Genomic DNA, 26431 nt, shown 5'->3' with positions numbered 1-26431 from the left:
CCTTGTACTCTCATATTTGGCAACTTGATGACTGATAGATATAGGATTATTGCATGCAGTGCTAGCATTGATTTCCTTAAAACAAGTTTATAAATGTAGTTATTGATTTAGACAAGTATAAATATGGCAAAAATCAAGTACACCTTTAAGGGTGCGCTCGACTTTAGTGACTCAGCACGAGGTGTTGTGGAATTTACAAGTTACTTAGAACTTTTTTTAAAAAATAAACACTAGCACATCATAGAAAATCAAGTGAGTAATTTATGTTTCAAATTTTTTAACAAAAATCTCTGTATTAAAGGCTGTGGATTTTCTATAAAAATCTTGATTTATTTGCCACAAAGTCCTCTTTTTCTATCAAATGCAATGAAACAGTAAAAAATAATGCTTTGCATCAAGTTTCCCCTTGGAACATGTACTAAATGGTCTATCTCTATTATTTATTATATCTTTAGTTTTGATACAATTGAGGTTTGAAAAATACGTACAAAAATGGCTACAGAAGGGTACATAAACCTTAACACAATCTATAGGTTAACAAATCCTAACAATACGAACAAAAGAAATGGGATAAAAGTCTAGGAGATAACAATTATCTATTTATTTCTATCTTTTCATAGATAAATGTCAAGGCACAAATAAAAAGGTATTTACTGTTAACGATTAACAAGACGATTAGTACATTTTGATTAACAACCCACTACTTCATGATACTAAACGTATAAAACAAGGACAAGACCTGGTCCAGCTACAGGCACTCAAGGCTTCTGAATTATATAGATTTTTTTTTTATGAATATCAATGGGACAACTATCAATTGAGATCTCCATATAAACGATATGTGCCAATGCAATACAACTGCATACCAAACTTGAAGTTATCATAAAATTATACACTTGTATTTATCCAAACCAAGCAAATTCATTTATTGCTGCTGTTGATACAATTGTTTCATACAAGTACACACAAATCCTTTTTATATGAAATGTCTTACTAAGAAAAGAAATACGTGCATGTATGATATTTATTCTACATTTTGCAATAGTATAAGTGCGTTATATTAGTCCCTAAACCATCTATCTTTCTACCTTCAACTTTTGGCACTAAGTGACAACTTTGACCATTACAAGCTAGATCTAACAAAAAGTGCACATTTAAAACCCGTGAAACATATTGTACAATCAAGTGTTAAAGTTTTTTACAGACATAGTATTGGAAAACACCGTCCCATTTAGCGTCTCCTCCAATACACTGCAGCACTTCAAGTCCTTCGTCCATCAATAAGTCGGCAGACGACACTAAAACAGGAGTATGTCCAAAAATTATAAGATGGCCACCTTTCTTCAACACACGGACAAGAGGGTGAACCATTACACGTGCATCGGAAGCTTTCATCACTTCGGAATTAATAAATCTTACAAATACAACATCAGCGATATCGTCTGTAATTTTCGGTTCGGCGGCGTTACCATGGTGAACTTCGTCTAATCGTTTTCCTGCAAACAGTGTCATCTGGTAGCTGAGGTCTTGTCCAGCTGTGTAACTATTTGGGAATGTCTCTTTCATGGTAGCCAAAAACTGACCAGTTGAACAGGCAGGGTCATACAAGAACAAGTCTTCTTTTCCCAAAGTTTTTAAAAATTTAATTGAAAAATCTCTAAGAAAAACTTCACCTTCCCCAAGCTGAAGAGCTAATGTTTCATCTATTTCCCATCCTTCATCGGGGCAATGGATTTCAGTTTTATATTCCGTCTGCAAGGCAGGGAAAGGAAAAACTAACTCCATTTCCTGTAAATATTTGTGAACTATGTCGTGCATGATAGTTTTCTTCTCAGATCCTGTTAATTGTCGATATAATACAACAACACCATCGTCTTGTATCCTAAGATCTACAAAAACTCCAAGAAGCATGCTAGCACGAATATGACTACAGTGTAATTCACGGATCTTGTTTGTAATCCATTGATGTGAAAGAATTCGTCTTCCCACTATTACACGTAGAGATCCATCTTCCATTTTCCAAGATTTCAAAAGAAATATACTTTGAGGTAGTTCATCCCATCGTTCGGAATACCTCGTAGGCCTGCGCTCACTTACGGTCTTCCAATTAACAGCTTCGTGACGTTCAACGGAATCATCTATATGTCTTTCTTGATACAAATCAATTTCTTTCAGAATCATTCGTAAATTTCTATTATCATGTTTGTCCGTCACTTCTGATATTAAAACTTTTAGCGCATCCTTTGCATTTTGCCATTTTCCTTCAGAAACTAATTTTTGTGCTGCGTACAGACGATCTCTGGTCAGCTTGTTATTGACGTCACGGAAAACACCGTCAAAATTAAACGTGTCATGTCCATCTGTTGCTGTAGGCAGGGAACCACTTCGTTTCATGTCACTCATTTTGCTCGCTGCTTCTCAAAATGTTTTTCTTAGTAAGTTCTTAGTATAGATACAATTAAACGTGTCACTAAGTGGTAAATCTATTACACGTACATCCTTAAAATGTTTGGGTAACCAGTCCAGTTTGAACTTACTGAGGGAAGAGATTAGATAATTCTTATTATCATCTGACATGTCCAGAATATCGTCCCAAAGGTCATAACCTGTAAATAAAAACGTTTGATAATAATCTCTATACATAATGTTACTGTTCTTAGTATGCATTTTATCCGAGTAACTTTGCCTAGCAGTGGCAGATCCTGAAAGTTTCATATTAAGTGGGGGCCTACTGACTGCCTTGGAGGGGGCCCGCTCCGGTCATCCTTCGGTGATTCCATATATAATCAACCAAATGTTTCCCAGAAAAAGGGGGGCTAGCCCCTCTCCCCCTAAATCCGCCTCTGTCTAGTTATACAGTGGAGACTATAGTTTAGACGCTTACAAATATAGGTTATATCAACACCCTAAAGACCAAATCCGGAATTTTGTATTTTGATTTTTTTCTTGTTAATTTTATTAAGATGAAGAATAAAAAAAAAAAAAAAAAACACACGAGCTATATTGTCTGCTACTTTTTAAGCTGAAGGTGTTTACTATATGGGTGGTTTTTGTTCATTTCTTCGTTGTTGAAGGCCTTGATATGAACCAATGCTACTGAAAAAGAGTCAAGAGACACCAACGGGACAATTAAATTCAGGGGTCGAAATCAAACTGACAATAAAATAGGAAATAAATAAAAAACGAAGAAAAAAATACACAACAGTATACCAAAAATATCGTAGAAAACTAAGGACTTAGCAACAATAAGTGTCACCGTGATCCTTTGGTCTGTCGTGGAAGTTTGTATCATTTGCAATCATACCAAATATTCTTTTTTTTATTAAGGTTTTTTATTTTACTAAATTTTTTTAACCTTGAGTATATGGGGTCAAACGTCATAATGAATGAAATGAATAAACTGTTATGACAAATAATATAAAAGAGGGACGAAAGATACCAAAGGGGGACAGTCAAACTCATAAATCCAAAACAAACTGACAACGCCATGGCTAAAAATGAAAAAAGACAAACAAACGACAGCACACACGACACAACATAGAAAACTAAAGAATAAACAACACGAACCCCACCAAAAAACTAGGGGTGATCTCAGGTGCTCCGGAAGGGTAAGCAGATCCTGCTCCACACGCGGCACCCGTCGTGTTGCTTATGTGATAACAAATCCAGTAAATAGTCTAATTCGGTAGGTCACATTCATGAAAGGGAAGGGGATTGTAGTTACGACGTAAGGAACATATCCGATATCATTTGTGAAACGGTTATTCCATAACGGTCAACCAACTCGTGATGGCGTCCGTAAAATTGACGAAGGGATGATTTCAACTTCACCACTTGGCACTCTTGGTTTAATAGCTTCCTTGTGAGCAGCAACCCTCTATCAAGAAAATCATGATAGGAAATGCAAGCACGGGAATATCGTATCAATTGGGAGATATATACCCCGTATGCAGGTGCTGCTGGAATGTTGCTACTTAGAAATGGAAAGTTCACAATTGGAAAGCTGAAATCATCTCTTTTGTCGTAAAGTTTTGTTTTCAAGCGACCCTCATTGTCAATTTCTAGATGTAAGTCAAGATATGAGGCCGACTTAACTGTATCTGTAGTATCCTTTATCTCTAGCTCGATTGGATAGATGCGTTCCACATAGTCACCAAATTTTGAGTGTTGTATTTGTCTTTAACAGTTTATTCATTTCATTAAGTATGACGTGCGTTTATAATTGTCTTTCCATGGCTTAAATTATATATACAGGCAATATTAGATGTAAAACATGTACCTTCAAACAATTTTGTTAGTCAGCCCAAAATTAATGTCTTTTCATGGCTTCATGGTATAGGGCTTAGTTATACAAAGCAACAGTTACCACACCTCTCGGTAAAAACGAGTTCCAGGACCTCCGTGTACAAGTGGTATATAGCTGGTGACTCAAGAACAAAATTGTAAATTTAAAATGACAATACTTTGTTTTCTTAGAAAACTATTAGTTTGAGGCTTAATCTTAATACCCAGTGGCAAACATTACATCACGGTAAATGATAAATGAATATACCCTATACTCTGTACTAGATAGAAACACCGAGTTGGATTTTAACTTACTAACCATGATACCATATCACCTTACTCTGGTACACTGTTCCGATTCTGATCAGTTATATGTATATATGAAAAATAAGATGTGGTAAGACTGCAAATGAGACAACTCTCCACAAGATACCAAAATGACACAGAAATTAACAACTTATATATATGGTATTTTCTGTTTAAACTAAAAAAAAAAAAAAATAACGTTTCAAATCTCGAAACGTTACTATAATTTTAAATTTTGACTTATTACGAGTAAAAAAACCCGTAAAAATGACAAACTTTTAAGATTTAACCCGTTGAAATTTCGGCTTATGAAAAGTCGAAATTTCACTGTCAGAGAGTTTAATAAAAGCAGACATATAATTATTATTATTGTATTATATGTCTCTGATAAAAGTAAAAAATGTCAGTTAAAAGTCCAAATTTTAAAGATTTTAAAGTTTCGTTTAAATATTATATAATAAGTAAAAAATATTTGACTATGAATAATTAAAGTTTATTTTCCATGTCCCTAATATGATTCCGTGTATATAATTACAAGTAGATCAATTAAGTGAAAAGAATTACAAAAAATGAAACAGACTATAAAACATTGACTATTAAAAGGCGATATAAACAAATTATTAAATGTATTGGCAACGAAACAGAAGTGGTCAATAATTCATTTGAATTTGAATACAATCATTAAGTACACGGTTTGGGTCGATATTTAAACTTTGGTATTGTCCGACTTAATACTTTTTATACGAATTGATATGTACCGTCCGATTTAATGACTGCAAGCCGTCTGTCCATGTCTTACTGTCTGTTTGCTTCTATTTGATTCAATAATATGACAGTTGGTACATTTGAATATGCATCTCATTAAAACGGTATAATTAACTGTAATGCCACTTCCGCTATATTTTACTTAGTAACTTGTCATTTATTTGGTCCAACACACATAGTGATGTGCCTGTTATTTGGTGTACTATACCCCTATACATAGTGATGTGCCTGTTATTTGGTGTACTATACCCCTATACATAGTGATGTGCCTGTTATTTGGTGTACTATACCCCTATACATAGGGATGTGCCTGTTATTTGGTGTACTATACCCCTATACATAGTGATGTGCCTGTTATTTGGTGTACTATACCCCTATACATAGTGATGTGCCTGTTATTTGGTGTACTATACCCCTATACATAGGGATGTGCCTGTTATTTGGTGTACTATACCACTATACATAGGGATGTGCCTGTTATTTGGTGTACTATACCCCTATACATAGGGATGTGGCTGTTATTTGGTGTACTATACCCCTATACATAGTGATGTGCCTGTTATTTGGTGTACTATACCCCTATACATAGTGATGTGCCTGTTATTTGGTGTACTATACCCCTATACATAGTGATGTGCCTGTTATTTGGTGTACTATACCCCTATACATAGTGATGTGCCTGTTATTTGGTGTACTATACCCCTATACATAGTGATGTGCCTGTTATTTGGTGTACTATACCCCTATACATAGGGATGTGGCTGTTATTTGGTGTACTATACCCCTATACATAGTGATGTGCCTGTTATTTGGTGTACTATACCCCTATACATAGGGATGTGGCTGTTATTTGGTGTACTATACCCCTATACATATGTAGAGAATCATATGACGCAGCAAACTTCACCGAATCTCCAAGGGTATAATCAGCTAAGTAAAATTGAGAATGGAAATAGGGAATTTGTCAAAGAGACAAGAACCCGACCATAGAGCAGACAACAGCCGAAGGTCACCAATGGGTCTTCAATGCAGCGAGAAACTCCCGAAAGTATTTATATATAAGGCTAATATGTTTAACTCCGCCACATTCTGTGTGTGTATGTATCTGTCCCAAGTCAAGATCTTGTAATTGAGTCGGTTGGTTTTTGTTTTGTGTTACGTATTTGTTTTTCGTTTATTTTTTGTATATAAATTAGGCCGTTAGTTTTCTCGTTTGAAACGTTTTACATTTGTCATTTCGGGGCCTTATCAAAATAGCTTACTATGCGGTATGGACTTCAAGTTGCCCGTTGTTGAAGGCCGTACGGTGACCTATAGTTGTATTAAATTGCTGTGTCATTCTGTTTCTTGTGGAGAGTTGTCTCATTGCCAATCATACCACATCTTCTTTTTTTATATTATATACACATCCTTGCTTCAGCTCAGTGGTCACGGTAATTATAGGTGTGGTATAAATATGAATTATAGCAAACCTTTCTTAAATTACCAGTTTATAAAAAGAAAATATAAAAAAAAACGTTTCACCTCCCTCAGGCAAAGTTTATTTTAGATGGATTTGGCCAGAGACACATATATGTCTCTGATTTTGGCTATATTCGACTCGATATTCAATTATTAGGTCCTTTTGGTCATATAGCTCTTTAACCATGTTAACACTGTTCGCTTCTTGTACATCCTTGGCTTTCAAATATTCAGCTATGGTCGTTCCACGTCCTTGCATGGCTTTCAAATATTCGACTATGGTCGTTTCGCGTCCTTGCATGGCTTTCAAATATTCGGCTATGGTCGTTCCACGTCCTTGCATGGCTTTCAAATATTCGGCTATGGTCGTTCCACGTCCTTGCATGGCTTTCAAATATTCGGCTATGGTCGTTCCACGTCCTTGCATGGCTTTCAAATATTCGGCTTTGGTCGTTCCACGTCCTTGCATGGCTTTCAAATATTCGGCTTTGGTCGTTCCACGTCATTGCATGGCTTTCAAATATTCGGCTATGGTCGTTCCACGTCCTTGCATGGCTTTCAAATATTCGGCTATGATCGTTCCACGTCCTTACACGGCTTTCGAATATTCGGCTATGGTCGTTCCACGTCCTTGCATGGCTTTCAAATATTCGGCTATGGTCGTTCCACGTCCTTGCATGGCTTTCAAATATTCGGCTATGGTCGTTCCACGTCCTTGCATGGCTTTCAAATATTCGGCTATGATCGTTCCACGTCCTTACACGGCTTTCGAATATTCGGCTATGGTCGTTCCACGTCCTTGCATGGCTTTCAAATATTCGGCTATGGTCGTTCCACGTCCTTGCATGGCTTTCAAATATTCGGCTATGGTCGTTCCACGTCCTTGCATGGCTTTCAAATATTCGGCTATGGTCGTTTCACGTCCTTACACGGCTTTCAAATATTCGGCTATGGTCGTTCCACGTCCTTGCACGGCTTTCAAATATTCGGCTATGGTCGTTCCACGTTCTTGCATGGCTTCCAAATATTCGGCTATGGTCGTTCCACGTTCTTGCATGGCTTTCAAATATTCGGCTATGGTCGTTCCACGTTCTTGCATGGCTTTCAAATATTCGGCTATGGTCGTTCCAAGTTCTTGCATGTCGTTTTCAAATATTCGGCTATGATCGTTCCACGTCCTTACACGGCTTTCGAATATTCGGCTATGGTCGTTCCACGTCCTTGCATGGCTTTCAAATATTCGGCTATGGTCGTTCCACGTCCTTGTATGGCTTTCAAATATTCGGCTATGGTCGTTCCACGTCCTTGCATGGCTTTCAAATATTCGGCTATGGTCGTTCCACGTCCTTACACGGCTTTCAAATATTCGGCTATGGTCGTTCCACGTCCTTGCACGGCTTTCAAATATTCGGCTATGGTCGTTCCACGTTCTTGCATGGCTTCCAAATATTCGGCTATGGTCGTTCCACGTTCTTGCATGGCTTTCAAATATTCGGCTATGGTCGTTCCACGTTCTTGCATGGCTTTCAAATATTCGGCTATGGTCGTTCCAATTTCTTGCATGCCGTTTTCAAATATTCGGCTATGGTCGTTCCACGTTCTTGCATGGCTTTCAAATATTCGGCTTTGGGCGTTCCTGGTGCATGTGAATCCAGAAAAGCCCCTCGAACGCGTGAAATTTCTAAAGTGTTGTTTTCATTTGTAAAGCACATGTTTCAGATTTCCATACAGTCAGCATGTTAAAACGTTTCTCTGAAATATAAAAGATAGTTATAATTAACAATAAACAGATTATTTACTGAAAGAATGCACCTTACAACAGTAAACAATTAAAATGTGTCTTCTTAGTCCGATATTAAGCCCATTTAGTAAGAAATCTGGGACTATGAGTATTAATATAATAGTCCCAGAAGAAACTAAGATTCCAACACCGTAAGTCATAGTTGAATTTTCAGATTTTTTAGGGGGTTCTAAAGAGTGCTTCAAACTGGCAGAAAATAAACTATTGATTTTCATTTCCAGTTGAATAAATCACTTATTAATAATCTTAAAATTGCAATCAACAAATTTAACAATAACATCATCACTGACACTTTCAATCGATGTTTAACAATGCTGATTGTTTTCGGTCCAATGATCAGAATTAATCGGATTCTTGGGAACTTAGAAACGAACTATAACATTTTACCTGTGTGTGGGAATTCAATATCCAGTTAGAAGTCCCGTAAACATTTAACTGTTAGTGGATTTACATGTGTTTTAAAAAATGAATTAAATTCCTCAATTCTAAATGGAAATAAATATTTAGCATTAAAAAGGAGTACAGAATGCCAGATGAAGCGTGAGTATAGTTTTGGTGATCTTCCAGATGCCTTATATTTTGGTGTACTCTATTATGGGTCTCTATTATTTGACAGTTGATTTGTTTCTGACGTGTTTGTGTTTGTGCAAAAGTGATGATGATATTTTGTATTGCAAATGGAAATTTCATCACTGGAGACTTCAAGAATACAAAGTGGAATAACTCTGTTAATAAGCAGCTTTGGTTGCCGTAAAATAGTTTGCTTTCCAATGATGAATTGGATTAACACAAGTTACCTCTCTTTGACATAGCAGAGATGACACTTATAAGTATGGTTGGACTAGGACTGATACACATTTTTCCTAATCTTGAAAGCTTTAAAACTTAGTTTCATTGTCATTTATTTTAACCCATTGTATAATTACAAAAGATTATAAAAAAGGGGGGATGCAGGTACAAGAACAAGACAATATTTTTCCATATTAAAGGAACATTTAAATATATTTACTGAATACACTGATTATACTTTATACATACATTCAAAACAGATGTTTTCTTGTACCTGTTGATGCAGGTGGGTGCAATGAGACAGCAATTTGATGGTACAAAATGCATAGGTGGTTCCATGAGGGGCCCGGGTCCCCCCTTTTGTGGGAAAAAATTGGATGATTACATAGAGAATCACTGAAGCATGACTGGAGTGGCCCCCTTAGGTCAGTCAGTGGGCCCTCTTAATGAGAAGTTCTGGATCCACCACTGAAATGTCAGAAGACATTGTAATACAGTTGACTATAGATAAAATAAAATCACAACTGAATGAGTTTTTATTAAGTCTTTCCACTTTTCTGTGGAAAGACTTATTGTTTTTGTTCTGATTATTATTATTATTATTTTTTTTTTTTTTTTCTTCCGCCAAATTTTGTTCTTGCGCAAAATGTTTGTTTCGCAATATGTCGCTTAGATATTTCCCATATGGTATCGTATAGTTTATGCGCTTTAAAATTTCACCCTGCTAAGCCGATCCATTTTCTATGTAAGAGTTATCTCCCTTTTCACTGTTTACCCTCTGTGTGCATCTTCTTCTTAACAAAAAAAGATAGCGACAAAATTCTTTTTACAAACTGTTCGTTACATCCTCAGGAATTTTTGGCTAATTTGGATCGAAGCGATTCGATGGAATTTTATAGGAGTTATCTACCTTTACAAAATAAATTTGTCGGTATGTTCATTTAACTCATAAACAGTTAACCGTATAACCCTGGAATGTTTTTATTTGAGTCCCCTGGGTCCTAACTTAGAAAATGAGGTCAAGGTCAAAGGTCAAGGTCAAGTTCTCAACTGTGACTTTTGCTTGTTTTTGCATTTTCTCCGACACTTTGAAAGATACATACTAAAGAACAAGTGCAAAATGTCAGTTTTATTGTAATGAAGATATGCTACATTTTGTCTTATACAATTTAATGGCATCTTATAGGAGTTATTGCCCCTCAAATGTCTTGATATGAGGTTATTTGATTATTACTTCAACTAAGTTCATAATAAAGGCATTTGACCTTGTACAAAAGATTAGGTGACAAATGACCTTGAAAAATGACTACCGGAAGTGACCTTGAGAAAACCGGAAGTAGCCTTTTTTTGCAATTTCTTCATCTCAAAGTACCCAGAATCAATAATTTTTTCATATAGATACATACACTGATTACTGGAGACGAAACATGACTTCCAACAAACCGGAAGTGGCCAATTATTTCCCCTTCTACATACAATAGTATATAGAAACTATATATTTTTGGAATCAGTGTGAAATAAGCTATCATATGAGACCGGAAGTGACATTTATTTCACCGGAAGTAGCATATTATCTCTCTTTTATCACTCAAAAACATAATTAAACCATTATTTATCTCATCAGTATGAAGAAACTATCTTCTTATCAAAATTTCTTTGGTGTGGAAAGACTTTCAATTGTTCTCTGAACAATTGGTTTTTAATTATTACAGTATCTTTGACAAAAGTCCAGATTGATTCAAGAATCATGCTACAATTAGATCATCATCAACTTCACAGTTCATCTTAAGCTTTAATATAATTATATATACCATATAGGTGAAGAAACACACTGTATTCTGGTAAACATTTTAATGATAAATGATAAAAGTAATTGGTATTATGGTGCGCTATTGTGTTTTATAAGTTGCATTTAACTGCTCAAGTTTTTGCTTAAATTTTCTTTGCAGTGTTGGGTCATCTTTCAGCTTCAATAATTTGGTTTAATGTTAAAAACATCATTATGATATAGTTGTATCCTTAATGTTCACTATATCATGGGGGTCTCATTGGGGGGTTCTGATCCCGGATTCCGCTTACTGTTTCGACAGATTCCTGTATCCCGCTTACACAGTGAGTATGTACTTAAGCAATTCTCATTTTTTTGTGATTTCCCGGGTCCCGCTAGACTCCATTTCCTGTTTTCACGACACAATAATTCGACTTTCACGTATCGCGCTTACAAAAAATCGGCAATCCCGCGTCACGCTTAGACCCCAATGAGACCCACTATCATGTATGTCCACAGAAAGTAGGTGTAGAACATTTTATTGAGGAAAGAAATCGACTCATTTTAAAATATTTTAGATTTGATAGTCATGTTAATATTGATAATATTTTGGAACAAATTGCAAGAATATGATATTTTTTTTTCTATTGAAAAGTCAAACATGCATTGACCTAATACATGCATGACATGTACATGGATTTAAAAAAATAACATTTAGGCCTTTTAAGAGGGGGTAAACCAGTGCTATATACATGTACTAGTCATATGAAGGGATATTCATTATCTTATAGTTTAATTCCCAACTTCAGTTATACAATAGTGAGACACTGATAGATTGTGCCATAAAAGTCAGGAAACTTTACAATTTGATGGAAAATCTATTTCAATATTTGAACCAATATCCACCTGACTAGATCTGCAGATATTTTGTGAGATTGAGCTATGAAATCTTTGTGTAATGTGTAGTAGAGGTTTTATAATTTATTTGTCTCTTATTTGTCTCTTTGTATCTAAATAACAGTAAAAAGTTAATGTAGGATCTAAGGATTTTATGCCTTTTGTAACTTTTGATGAGGGTGGTAAAGGGGGGTGCTTGCACGAAGATAACATGAAATAAGACATAATTTCACGTTGAACGTGAAATAATTTCTGTAATGAACGTTGCACGAAAAATAAATACTTTTAATTTGAACCTTTTGTGACTGAGTCACTGCCTTCCTTATATATATTAACTTTTTGTTTTACTTGATATTCCCGATTTAGTATACACATTTATGATATAATTGGTTTACGGCTTTTAAAAAAGTATTTCTTGATGATCCCTGCCTAGTGTTTGAATTTTATTTGAAAAATACCGAGCACGCAAAATAAGACTTTGAAAATCACGATGCACGTAAAATTAAATAAGCAGTACACGTTGAACGAGGCACCCGTCTTGCACGACAGAACGTCAAATAAAAAAGTAAAAACATGTTGAACGTGAAATAAAAAACGGCGTTCACGTTGCACGAAAATAACCCTTTACCACCCTCTTTGAAAGTCATCGTTTTTACTGCCTCGCCTGCAAAGAAAGTTGAAGATTGCAAGACATTATAAGGGATAACAATACAGCAATAATGGTGACGGCATAAACTGAATTTGTATAAAGCCTTGTATTTTAGAAGGAAGAACCTTGTTTGCAGATACCTTATAATGTTATGATTCTTTTCAGTCTGTCCATTGTCCTTGACCTCATTTTCATGATTCAGGTACAACAAGCAATAAGACAATCATATTTGGTGTATGGAATAATTGTAAGGTGAACATGTCTGTCTGGTACGACCTCATTTTCATGAAAAATCTAAAATAAAAAGTCATTAAAAAAAAAGACTAAAAACTTACTGTTCAAAGTCAGAAGCCTGTTCTTTTTGTATACACAGAAGTTTCTCACACATCTTCTTATTTGTCTTAGCTCCTGGCTTTATTTTCTAAGATTCATTTAATTTGTTGCGTGATGATGGCACTAATCCATCATTGAAGACCATGCCTTCTCCAACTCTGATGTCTCTTTGAAAAAATTTTACACCACTTACAAATCTTAAAAACAGTAGATATATAACACATTTCATATCAATTCTGTTATTTTAATCATGCATATGAATAAAATGCATTTATTGCAAGTCAGAGCTGTTAAAGTCCATGTTTACCAGACCATGTGGGTGATTTTTTTTTCTCAGTTAAGTATATTATGAAATTGTCCATTTGTCTTCATCGAGATTAGCCTATAAAGTCAGGTCCAATAAGTTCTCAGCTGACCATAATAATAATTAGATCAAAAATTTTAACACATGATAACCACAGTGGAATCTAAGACTAAGAGCTACATGCTTATACCAGGTGGTGTATTTTACTCTCTCCTTAGATTGAATGATACTAGCTGCTAGACTAAATGTCATGGTTAGCAGAGATGATGGATAACTTATTGCCAAAAGCAGATTTTATCAAATTGTTTGGTTAATATTTAACAAAAAATATCTTTTGGGATTGGTAACTAATAGCATTTATATGTAAACAGTTTCATTTCTATGACAACAAAAGTTAAAACATCTCTGATTGGTCTGTCATTTGAAAATGGAAAATGATGAAGAGGGCCAGTGTTTAGGGCAGGAATTTAAGTTACTGATCATATTTGGTTTCATAATAAACATGATAAAGGACAAAAATTGTTTGAGGCACAAATCTCATAATTTATTTCTAAACTTAACTTTAAAGGTTCTGAAAGATGACATATTCTCTGGATGCTGAATATGCTGTTACAACGTATATATGTGATCCTTGTCAGACCCCATGTAACAAAAAATGATAAGTTAATTCCCCTACTAGACAAAAATATTTTCACAATTTAGAATTGTTTAGTTTTTTGGATCATTAAGATGTTTAGAGAAGAATCTTATTGGAATTGGAAAGAAAAGTTTGTAATGTTATAAATGGTTGTGTTTTTGAAAGTCCAATGGGACAATTTGAAAATACTGAGGAGAACACTGTAACCTGTCAATTAAATAACTTAAATTTTAGTTTCTAGACATTTTATAGACTTGATGGATTGCAAACATTGGAATGCTGCAAATTTCTTATTACAGGTCATGTAAAACACTGTCATTTTCATACATGTCATAATATATGTTAACCATAATGTAATATTTTGTGTTTTTTTTTTCAGTGTCGAAGTGGCCGTTAGGGTCCGTCCCTTCATACATGTCATTATATAATATGTGTGTTTGTATTTTTCAGTGTCAAAGTGGCTGTCAGGGTCCGTCCCTTTAATCAAAGGTAAGTTCACTAGCAAAAAGAATATTGTATTCAAAGAACAATTGTCAATTTGTTTTCAAATAAGTATATTATATACAGGCACGTAGCCAGGAATTTCTTGGTGGTTTGTTGGACTCATGACCTCGACTTTAACAGTCACAATTTAAACAAAAGGTTGACTTTAACAGTGCTTATTTGATTTCAAGGGGGGGGGGTTGGGGGTTCGTCCGAAACCCCCGAACCCCCCTAGCTACGGGTATGATATAGGCAACAGAAGTATACTGATGTTCAAAAATCAAATACATGTACCCGGTATCATCAAAATTAAGGTTACAAACAAAAGCAAAAAAATTTAAGGAGCCAGATTGGTTGACTCTGTCAGGATCAGTGACACTGTCGGGAATCTACTGCTAAGCATGCATCTCCCACAATCAACACCCAGTCAAAACGGACAAAGACAAGCTTTGGACCACAAATCAAAGATGGACACCCTGTTCCTAAAATAACACAACATACAATGTCCTAAAACAGCAAAACATACAATGTATGATATCAAAATGTATCAATGTATGATTATAATTAATGACCTTGTAAATTGTCTTTCAGGGAGAAGGACCGGACGTCAAAGCTCATCATTAAGATGCAGGACCAAATGACAACAATAGCCAATCCTGAAACTCCAAGTAAGTTGTAATATAATCAGATCTATTTATAGTTTTCCTTGGAGTACTTTTCAAATTGAAGCCCAGAAGTTGATCAATTAAATTCCAGCAGTCCATTCTCCAGCACATCCTCTGGCAGCACTGCCAGTTAGCAATTTAGATGATTTTGAAGTTCACAATATATTTTAATGCCCCATTTATGGGCATTATGTTTTCTGGTCTGTGTGGCCGTTCATATGTTTGTTCCTTCATTCACCCGTACATTCATCTGTCTGTCATGCTTCAGGTAACTGGTTAAAGTTTTTGGTCAAGGTAATTTTTGATGAAGTTTTAGTCCAATCAACTTGAAACTTGTTACACATGTTTGGCATGATCTGACCTTCTTATTTTAATGCCAAATTAGATTTTTAACCCCATTTTCACGGTTCTCTGAACACAGAAAATGATAGTGTGGATGGGGCGGGGCATCTGTGTACTAAGGACACATTCTTGTTTACTTATACATTTCTTTAATTTTACAAATAATTTTAAACACTTTGGAAATATATATATACAGTGTAAGCAGTTAAAATGAATATCATGTCAGGTTGTTGTCTCTATTTCATTCTCAATTTTATTATCAATACAAGATCTATGAAAATGTCAATACTGGTTAGATGAGATTTACAAATAAGCAAAGGTAAGTGATTGCAGTACATGGAAAGACACATTTAAAATGACAAAATATTTACCAGGTGAGCAATATAGGCTCTTGGGAGTCTTAGGTCTAGGGTTGCCTTAGAAAAAACCCATTAAACATCAGAGCTAAGACTGACTAAAGTGCCATAAACTATTTGGGGAACAAATGTGTAGGATTGTTGAATAAAATTTATTTAAAAATAAACATTTACACGTCTTAAAATTATTTTATTTATTTTTCAGATGAAGAACCAAAAAAGGTAGGATCTCATTTTAATTGATGACCAGTTATTTTACTATTTAAACACTTATCATAAAAACACACCAGAAACAACAAATGTATAAAGTTTTACTTTATCCTGTGTGTCAACTCACTAGATTTTGGCTGTATAAAATGGGGGGTTAATGTTATTTTCCTGGGAATATTTGGTCACATCAATGTGAAACTTGATAAGCATGTTCATTGTGATGGAAGCTGTTATAGAATGATATACACGGGCACTTGTCTCAGAAATATACATGTGATATACACGGGCACTTGTCTCAGAAATATACATGATATACACAGGCACTTGTCTCAGAAATATACATGATATACACAGGCACTTGTATCAGACATTTGCTTGTCATATGTACAATACTATTTTAGAATTTATGGAATAAAATTTAAATTTACTATTTCACTATGGGGAAATTTATCCTATTTAATCTACTGACATTGTACTTTTTAATGACTATTTTATTTTGTCTATTTCAGTTTTCCTTTGATTACTCATATTGGTAAGTACAGACCTTTTTTTTTTTAAACCAGTTTAAAGTTTAACATAGATATATAGGAAAAAATACCAAACTCCAAGGAAAATTCTAAAAGGAAAGTTGGCAAAATCCAAAGTTTAAACACAGTATTAGATTAGAAAACAACTTCCACATCATATAAATGATATGTTATAATCATAGTCACCATCAACTCATGGTCTTAAATTGTTTAAACTAATTAAACCTGCTTGCTCAATGTCAGAAGAGTCAGTGTAAAACCTTGGTCCTCAGTGGCGGATCCAGAACTTTTCTTAATTTAGGGGGTTCCCGCTTACTGACTCAAGGAGGGGGCCCACTCCAATCATGCTTCAGTGATTCCCTATATAATCAACCAAAATTTTCCCACGAAAGGGACCCCCCTGGATCGGACTATTGTCCTTTTGGCCATAATGAATATTATCTCATTTCACATATAAAGGCTATTTTGAGTGTTTTAAAAGCTCAATTCCTGGCTTTACTCTTTCAGAAACTTCTTCTTTAACAATATAATCCCTCTTTTACATCACATGGATTTAAGACTTAGTGTCAAGATCAGGGAAAGAAATGTCATGCTGTGTAAAGAAATTGATAATCTAAAATTTCAAAAGAAATATTCCTATATATATATCCTTCATTGTTATATTCATCAAGTTCATATTGTTGTAGATTAGTTTGAATCCATTAACTTCATTAGGATTGTATCAACTATTTAGCATTTGAAGAGAAATATCATGTATTTTATTTTATTTATTACATCATTTTTTTTTGAAAGAATTGTGTAAGTGTGAAGCATGAACATGTATTAGGTCTTTGGAGAATTGTTCAATAAATGTGGTTTCTCACTTTAAAACCTAAAAGTTACGAAATAATTGCACAACACTTTGAAGTTACATTTTGGTTATAAAAATAATTTGGACTATAAAAACATAAACGGCACTATCTATACTTTCTCTCTTCTTTTGAAGTTTTATTTTATTATAAAACTGATCAATTACATAAAGTGTTTGTAGTTATAATTGACTTGGAGGCCTTTATACCCTTTACTGTTTGATTGAACAATATCTCTGTTAATGGTGAGTCAATATTTGTAGCCTACATACACCACATAGAGTGTGCTTACAAACTTATTATCTTGGGGGAGATCATCTCATATTCATGTTGATCTATCTGTTGACATGATTGTAAATATTTGATTAACTGGTGGCATTTTAATGTCCAGGGACAAATATTACATGCATATTATGGACCCTCTGAGTAAGATTGGTTATATGGTACCTGGTTAGGTAATACGCAACAAGAAGACAAATCTCCTTTCTCAAACAAATTCTTCTGACTCCAAGCTGATTAGGTTTTTAAGTTCTTCCTAGTAGCAAAAATACCAATCTTAAAAAGTCTTGAGCCTTTCTAGGATTGAAAGCACAGCTTCTATTCACTCAAAACCTTTAAAACATCAAAGTGTTGAACAAGTCAGTAAAAATGAATGTGAAAATTATTTTTAAGAGATGTCCTCAGAACTATACTGATCCATGATTTAGCAGCTTTGAGATATTTGTATTGAGGTCTAAAATTGAAGTTATTTATTTGTGCTGAACTAATTTGTGATTCAAATACTTCACACTTCAGAAAGTTTGTGAGATAGGCATCACAGATTTTTCCGTATTTCAACAGCTTAAGGCACTATACCTGTTGATAATAGCTAAATAAGTTAAAATTGTGAGATATGAATTGAAGTTTTGTACATATAAAAAATAATTATTACAAATCCATTTGATTATTTATTCAATTATTTCAATATTATTTATAAACATATTAAAATGTTACAATTTTAATTGGTTTTTAAATGTAAATTAATATTTAAATAAAAGTTTGTTAGTTAGTTTTCCATATCAATTTTCCAAGATAAAACACTTGTAACTATTAGCCTAAACATATTGAAACACTTGTAACTATTGGCCTAAACATAATGAAATTCAGTCAGGACAGGCTTACGTGACTATAATTCTCTGTAAACAAACAATAAGTTATGCAAATCTATAATATTACGGAAGTTTACAGGTATAATTAGAATTTTAGGTAAACAATAAAGATTAAAGTAAAGAGATTGTCCACGGAGAAAACAGACTTTATTGTCGTCACAGATTATATCGTTTGATTGTTTGTATATTGATAGCCATACTCACAACGTTAAATTTCGTTGTGAAATACATTCAATATTGTAAAATAAGATTGAATATTGTGATTAGGTTGTCAAATTATGTGCAGAAGGATAATGTTACTGTTTATTGTTAGATTATGCAACTAAATACTACTTGTTTTAGTTAAAATAACGGAACTATTGTTGTAGTATAATATTTAACAGCTTTAGGTTTAATTGTTCCTGCACCCTAATATAGTTGTTTGTTGTAGTATAATATTTAAGAGCTTTAGGTTTAATTGTTCCTGCGCCCTAATATAGTTGTTTACGTCTGTTTCATTCAATTCTGTTGGTAATCATACTGCACATTTTCTTTTCATTTCCCTGGCAACTGAAAGTCAGTGTGCAAATTGTTTTATCCCTGTCTGTCTGTCTGTTCTTCTGTTTGTTCTTCTGACCTTTTTATAATTGAGTTACTGGTCCTGCATCATAATTTTTAGCATGTTTCTTTTTTCGTTATTCTTTTGTCCGTAAATAAATTGTCCTCCATACCGTTCAGGTTTAGCTGTTTATTTGTTCTGTTTATGTTTTTTATATTGTCAATAGATCAATTGTATTTTAGTGTATTGAATGATTAAAAAGTGTAAATGTATTGTCTGGTTGGTATCATATGACCTTGACCTCATTTTCATGAATCATTGGACAATGTTTAATTTTTTTAGTTTTAACTATATTTATGCCCCTTCGGTAGCAGATGGGGCAATAAGTTTTACCCTTTTATGTATATGTATGGAATGATTGTAAAGAGTACATGTTTGTCTGGCTGGTTTCATGTGAACTTGACCTCTCATCTTAATGGTTAATGGTCAATGTTAAGATTTATTTTGTAGTTAGTTCAATTTCTTATGACTGTCACAACTACAAGCCAGAGGTGGATTTAAAGGGGGGAAGGGTGCCTGCCTCCTCCCCCCCCTTTTGTGGAAAAAGTTTGGTTGGTTTTATAGGGAATCACTGACGTGTGACAGTAGCCCCTCTTAAGCAGCCAGTGTGCCCTCCACTTATGAAAATTTCTGGATCTGCCACTGCAAGCAATAGGATCAACATATCTGGAGTATCGAATGATTACATCATGAAACTTAAAGTATAATTAAAACCTTGGTATTCCAGAATTTCAACTTACATTCAGTAATAAATAAAGCAGGAGCGAAATTTCAGAATGTGCACTCTATTGTCAATTATCTTTACAGTTTTGACAGTTATACCCATGCATTGTGTTTATCATTATCAAATATCAATATATTTTGGTGAATTGTCTATTTTGAATTGATCCATGCAATTTTGACCACTGATGACCTTGTAATTTTGTCCATATCTATATCATGTTTATCCCTGATATCTTTAATATTACTATCATAAATCTTAACACTTATAGGATTACAATGTGGTCAGCCCTTTTGTATATAAGATTTTCAGTATTTGTTTAAAAGGCTGGAATATTTTGGTAATTTATTTAAATAGAAGTTGATGTTTGGTATAAGATAGGACCAGAAGTAAATACTGGTCCATGTAAGAGTCTTATAAGTTATGATACAACCTTTAACAAGACTTTTAGGTAGTTTGCTATAGGAGGTGGCATGTTTATTATCTATATGGTACATTAGTATACTTAACCAAAACAAAATAATTTATGCTGGCAATTGGGCTATCTGTATGTAATTGGCATATTTTGAGAATATTGCAATATGATACCATGATATTGAAAACTATAAATCATTAACAAATGATTATGAAAATTTATTATTCCTCATTTTGGAAATTTTTTCACCAGAGGGCAATTAAAATAATTGAGAATAAATTAAATGATTGTGTCAACTATTTTGTAGATTCGATATCTCTATTAGAGTTGAATCAGATGACTCTTTATAAAAACTTTAATAAAGTTTTAAAAAGATTTTCATTTGTTTGGAGTTTTAAATGACTTTTGAGTGTTTACTTTAAAACTTAATATACTTAAGGGCTTTACAAGTTCTCCTTTTATAGTCGTAAGTAATTTTGTTTAATTTGGTTCAATATAGTCCATGTAAGATATTTACTTAATGTTAAACAGGCCACATTATCAAACACACATTATTGATCCAAGACTTTTATACATGGCATGATGCTTTATTTATTTATCGATGTCATCTAAGTATTGTTAAGGCAGGTTACACATGTTAAAGTCATATAAAACTTTCTCTTAAATCATTATCTTATTTTGAAATTTCTCTTTTATTCACCTTATAAAGTTTTTACCTAAGAGGTGAGATAAGGTACATAAAGTTGATAATGGAAATGAGGAATGTGTCAAAGATACAACCACCCCACCAAAGAGCAGAAAACTGCACATATAACCACCTACATATTGTTTTAATTAAATAGACCAAAATATTGTTTGAGAAATGCCTCTTGCAAAAATTTACAAGTTCCAAAAGCCAAAACAGAGCTTTATAAGAAATCTTTTATATATTCAGGATCTATTTTATGGAATAACTTACCAATATCCCTGAAAAAATCAACCTCAAGTACAAGCTCATTCAAAAAAGATTTAAAAAATTACTTGATGGAACATTAAGAAGCTGTGCGTTTTTTTATATGCATAATAATTTTCACACACTTACTCAAACTTATGATATTGTTGATGCCAATACTATACATGTCATATATGAATTTGTAACTTTTATCTGTTTTGAAAATTGTATATTTCATAACAATTTTTTATTTCATTATATATTCATGTATGTGTGTCTGTTTGATATTTTGTAATTGTTTATTATATTTCATTGTATTTCATGAGGGCCTCAGGGAAGATTAGCTTTATAGCTAACTGTGTAACCCTCTTTAAATAAAGAATTATTATTATATTATTAGGGCCCCGCCGACGGCGGGTTGCCCTATAGTGATCAGTCTGTCCGTCCGTCCGTCCGTCCGTAACACTTTCGTGTCCGCTCCATATCTAGAGAACCGTTATAATTTCATACTTAATACTTAACATGATTATTAACCAACACCAGAGGGTGTGTCATGTTGTATGTACAACTTCCTAGGTCAAAGGTCAAGGTCAAAAACTTTGGTTTCAGTTGACAACCCCGTGTCCTGTGGTGAAGATCGTGTCCGCTCCATATCTAGATAACCATTATGATTTCAAAGTTTATACTTGACATCCATTTTAACAACCACCAGAGGGTGTGTCATGATGTATGTACAACTTCCTAGGTCAAAGGTCAAGGTCAAAAACTTTGGTTTCGAGTTGACAATCCTGTGTCCTGTGGTGAAGATCGTGTCCGCTCCATATCTAGATAATCGTTATGATTTCAAAGTATATACTTGTCATACATTTTAACCACCACCAGAGGGCGTGTCATGATGTATGTACAACTTCCTAGGTCAAAGGTCAACGTCAAAAAAACTTTGGTTTCAGTTGACAACCCTGTGTCCTGTGGTGAAGATTGTGTCCGCTCTATATCTTGAAAACCGTTATGATTTCAAATATTATACTTGACATCTATTTTAACCAACACCAGAGGGTGTGTCATGATATATGTACCACTTCCTAGGTCAAAGGTCTGTCTGTCTGTTGGTCTGTCCATCGCTAACAAATTTGATCCACATTATATTTTGAGAGGACAGCTGTTATTATTTCATACTTTATACCTGACAAACATTTTCAACTTAACATATATATTAACCAACACAAGAGAATGTGTCATAATGTATGCATCCTAGGTCTAAGATCAGTCTGTCGGTCTGTCCATCTGTTCGTTGTTCTTAACAAATTGTGTCCGCTCTACCTCTCGAGAACCATTAATATTTCATACTTTATACTTGGTGGGTCATAATATATTGAAGGCATAATTCTAAAAATATGTGACAAATATCAATTGGGCAGCACCTTTAAACATATTGTTCAAACATCAATCCATATATCCAGAAGTCACCTTAGAGTAGTAATCAATGAGTTCACATCATGCAGTCATATCACTATTATACTATGAAAGTAAGATGAGAATATTTATCAGTTTTAACTTAAAATCTTAGATCAAAATCACACATGAGACTATGTAATAACTTCAAATAATGCTTCATATCAGATTATCCATACAACTTATTTACCCCACGTTATTGACAGCGGGGCCCACAGAGATGGCTCCCATCTCAATGATATCTAGTTATTATTATATTTATTAACAAATGGATTAGATACCAGATGATTTCAATGAAAGGAAAAAGGTGTAATAACTAATAACTAATAACTAAGACACCTTTTAATATTATGATCTTGTGAAGAATAAGATATATCATTGCCAATAAGTCCACAAAAAAAAAGAAGAAGTTGCTATATATTAATTCTCCTTTACTCTTCCTGAAGTACCATAATGAAGCTAACTTCTTGAGGTTGCTGATGTATTTATTTTTTTCATTTGGTATATATCTGATAACCTATAGGTATAAATCATACATTCTTTTAAAAAAAAAAAGATATTTTAACCATCATGAACATGAAGTCATAAAATTTTGTACCTCGTTCTTTATTCATGGATGGCTGAAGTGAAAGTCTGGTTTATTTGCTTTTGTATTTTTATGTGCCTGTTGTGATTTTGTCTCATGATTGAACCTTTTCTATTTCGTTCTCTCAATATAGTATTGACGTATTGAGATATAAAGAAATAAAATAATTGTATCTATAATTTGCATTATAGCTGAAGTTTGAAGTGCACTATGACAGAGAAATTCTAAAATCAATGTTATAAATTATCAACCACTGACTGTTTTGGTTTGTTGATGTCTGTTTCTATTTGTAATGTTACACAGTTTGCTTCACTTAGTCTTAAAAAAAGGCAAAAGCAATTATATCTTGGGTTAACATTAAAAATCATATTTTGTTTTAAATTTTCCTGAAATTATTAACATATGAACTATGTATTGTTAAAACATCCCCAAGTCTTAAGTAAATGTTTATCTGTCTTAAAGACTGAAGGAAATAGATATAAAGATTTGCATAATATTATGTGGACCAATTTTATATCACTGTCTGAGGCCAAAGCAATATTTTGTTATGTTGTGTTTCACTATTTAAGGCTTTTATACAATCTCTATAAACTATTTTAAAAGTAATATGGAATAATAGGTTATATAATTGTATTTATCGCTGAATACCAAATCACTGTTTTGATCAAAGTAGTAAGTATGTTGAAGTATTCTACTTCTTACAGTTATCTTGCTTTACAAATGACTTTGATAGCTTTCTTCTTGGCAATCATTCTTTATTTGATGGTTACCATTTTATTTGATATCCTCTTCACACTTTTTATTCTGTTATACATTTTAGGTCTCACATTGGCTTTACAGATTATTCTGTAGGTAGAGTGGGGTGCTCATTTTCGCCATATCTTTCAATGTTTTCTTCAGTTTATGTTCAGGTCTTTATGTTTTTGAAGAATACTGATATTTCTTTATGAAGATAACTTCAAATGCAAAATATTCTGAGCTTGAAAACATGTTTGTTTTGAGTAAAATCATCTGAAAAGTTGGATTAAAGGGTGTTTGAAATTTCCTAATTTTTTGTCAATGGGGACACATATTCACCGTTTTTACATATCTATTTAATACCAAATAACTGCAGCTTTAAACAATATTTATCAAATGAATTTCATTATAGAAGAATAGCAGACATTTGAAAGATGTAAAAAACTGAAATTTAGGGCAATCAGTCAAAGAATTACTAAGGAATGCTTCTTTGAAATCGTTTTTGTCATTCAGGAAATTGTGTGAAAATCGTTGTCCATTTTTCGGTCCTTTGCCGTAAGTGCCGAAATTTAGTCTCATTTTCAAAATTAATCATATTTGTTATAAAAATATAATTTAACGGCATATTTATTCCATTTCAACCATCCTTTGAAGTTTTTACACCTCAAAATCATAAAACGGCGAAATTGTGTCCATGGCGAATATGAGCGCCCCACTCTATACTTGTTAATAAACCAGGTTCTAAGTGTTATTTTGTTATAAATTTTAGGTCTCACGATGGCTTTACGGAAGATTCTGCTGGTAATTTACTGGTTGATAAAGCAGGTTCTAAGTATGCTAGTCAACGTCGTGTGTTTGAAGATCTCGGACAAGGAGTATTAGACAATGCCTTTGAAGGTAAGAATTAATGATCGATGTTAGCACAACCTAAAAAAAGTAAAGCTCTAATTAATTTACACTTAGCATGAAGTATTGCAATATATATATAAAATGACTGATTACTATAAATTCCTAGATAATACAAAAATATATACAGCAAAGCTTTACTAAAGCAGTCGTTCATTTGACAAGGCAGTGAAAAAGTTCATTAGCATGATTAGCTTTGTTTCCTATGAGTGATGGAAATTGCAATATTTTTAATGATTGGTTTGTATGTCATCTATCTTTATGTGTTTGGGTTTGTGTGTTATTCTCTTATCATTATTTTTTATATTCTAAAGTTGAATATGGATATATATTTTTCTATGCCGATTCTTCTCAATAATTTTAGACTATGAGCAATTCACAGTCTAAATAATCTTATAATATAATTTGCAAGCTTTTCTACCATAGTTCAGGTTTACTCCACACATTTTTAAATTATTATGAAACTAATGTTTCAACTCCCTCAGGCAAAGTTGGCTTTCGATGAATTTGGCTATTTACTTTAGGTATTATTGACATATAGCTCTTCAATGATTTTCAGTACTTATACATCTTCTGACTTCAAATGTTTGGCTTTGAGTGTTCCTTATGAAGGTGAATCCAGAAAAGCACTTCAGAATCAAGAAATTATTAAATGTGTTGTTTTCAATTTTTTTCATTGTCACCATAAGGATATCAGTCCTTTAAAAATACTTTGATACAGCCTTTTCATATTATCCTTTTTTCCAACCTTTTTACCGTTGTTGTTATTTCCTTCAAGTTTACACTCCACTTTCTTTATTGTTATTGTAAGGCAGTGTTTTTACTTTGATACAATGTGTTTATAGATTTGTTGACTACTTTCAAACTTTCTGCTCCAGTTGATATTTCCTTCAGGTTTACTCCCTACCTGGCTTTATTGTTATTGTAAGACAGTGTTTTATGGAAGCCCTTTATAGTGTTTTGATTCTTAAGAATTATATCTTCCTTAGTAATACTAATAAACATTGTTAATAATTAATTTATTCTCATTTACTGGTGTGAAGTACCAATCAATATCTTAATCCTTCATTAAAATCTATAACTGCGACCTCAGCTGATATTTCAGATCGACAGGTTTTTCACATTTAAATATTGGCTTTAAATTATCATGGAATTCATTCCTCATTGATTTCATTAAAATATATTTTTGTTGTCTGAAATAGCATTGATTTTTAAACTGAACAGCTTTAGTTAGACAATAGAGAGTTTGTTAGCGAAAGCTCTTTCAATATCTTTTCCAGCGGAGTTGTTTATTGTTGTTGTTACGATGGTAGTTATATCTCACTGTTGAAATGTCAGAAGTATTGAATATTAACTTGGAAACTTTTAAGGAAAGGATACAAAACAAGGAAATTTTGTTTTCGATTAAATTTTTTTTTTAACATTTCTTGATTTTATTTAGAAATGGTATAAGTGCTATAAGTAGCAGATTATATCAGGATATGTATTGTTACTTTTTATGCCCAACCTAC

At 33.4% G+C, this 26431-nt stretch overlaps 1 protein-coding gene across 13 annotated transcripts in view; it reads left to right on the top strand.

The window, feature by feature from the left end:
* The first annotated feature begins 9000 nt into the window (after positions 1-9000).
* The window catches only part of LOC143080974 (kinesin-like protein KIF28), a 77679-nt gene continuing 60248 nt past the window's right edge, over positions 9001-26431 (top strand). For 12 of the 13 annotated variants that reach the window (XM_076257192.1, XM_076257191.1, XM_076257189.1 and 9 more), the window contains exons 1-6: positions 9001-9157; positions 14445-14483; positions 15069-15145; positions 16046-16062; positions 16560-16582; positions 24784-24911. In XM_076257192.1, the coding sequence (XP_076113307.1) occupies positions 9144-9157; positions 14445-14483; positions 15069-15145; positions 16046-16062; positions 16560-16582; positions 24784-24911 (298 nt within the window). In that variant the 5' untranslated portion in view covers positions 9001-9143. The remainder of the gene's footprint in view (positions 9158-14444; positions 14484-15068; positions 15146-16045; positions 16063-16559; positions 16583-24783; positions 24912-26431) is intronic. The other variant, XM_076257194.1, reaches the window with a different exon arrangement.

Source organism: Mytilus galloprovincialis, chromosome 6 (assembly GCF_965363235.1).
Source record: "Mytilus galloprovincialis chromosome 6, xbMytGall1.hap1.1, whole genome shotgun sequence".
NCBI classification, from domain to species: Eukaryota; Metazoa; Mollusca; class Bivalvia; order Mytilida; family Mytilidae; genus Mytilus; species Mytilus galloprovincialis.
This window is presented reverse-complemented; position numbering and strand designations above follow the sequence as displayed.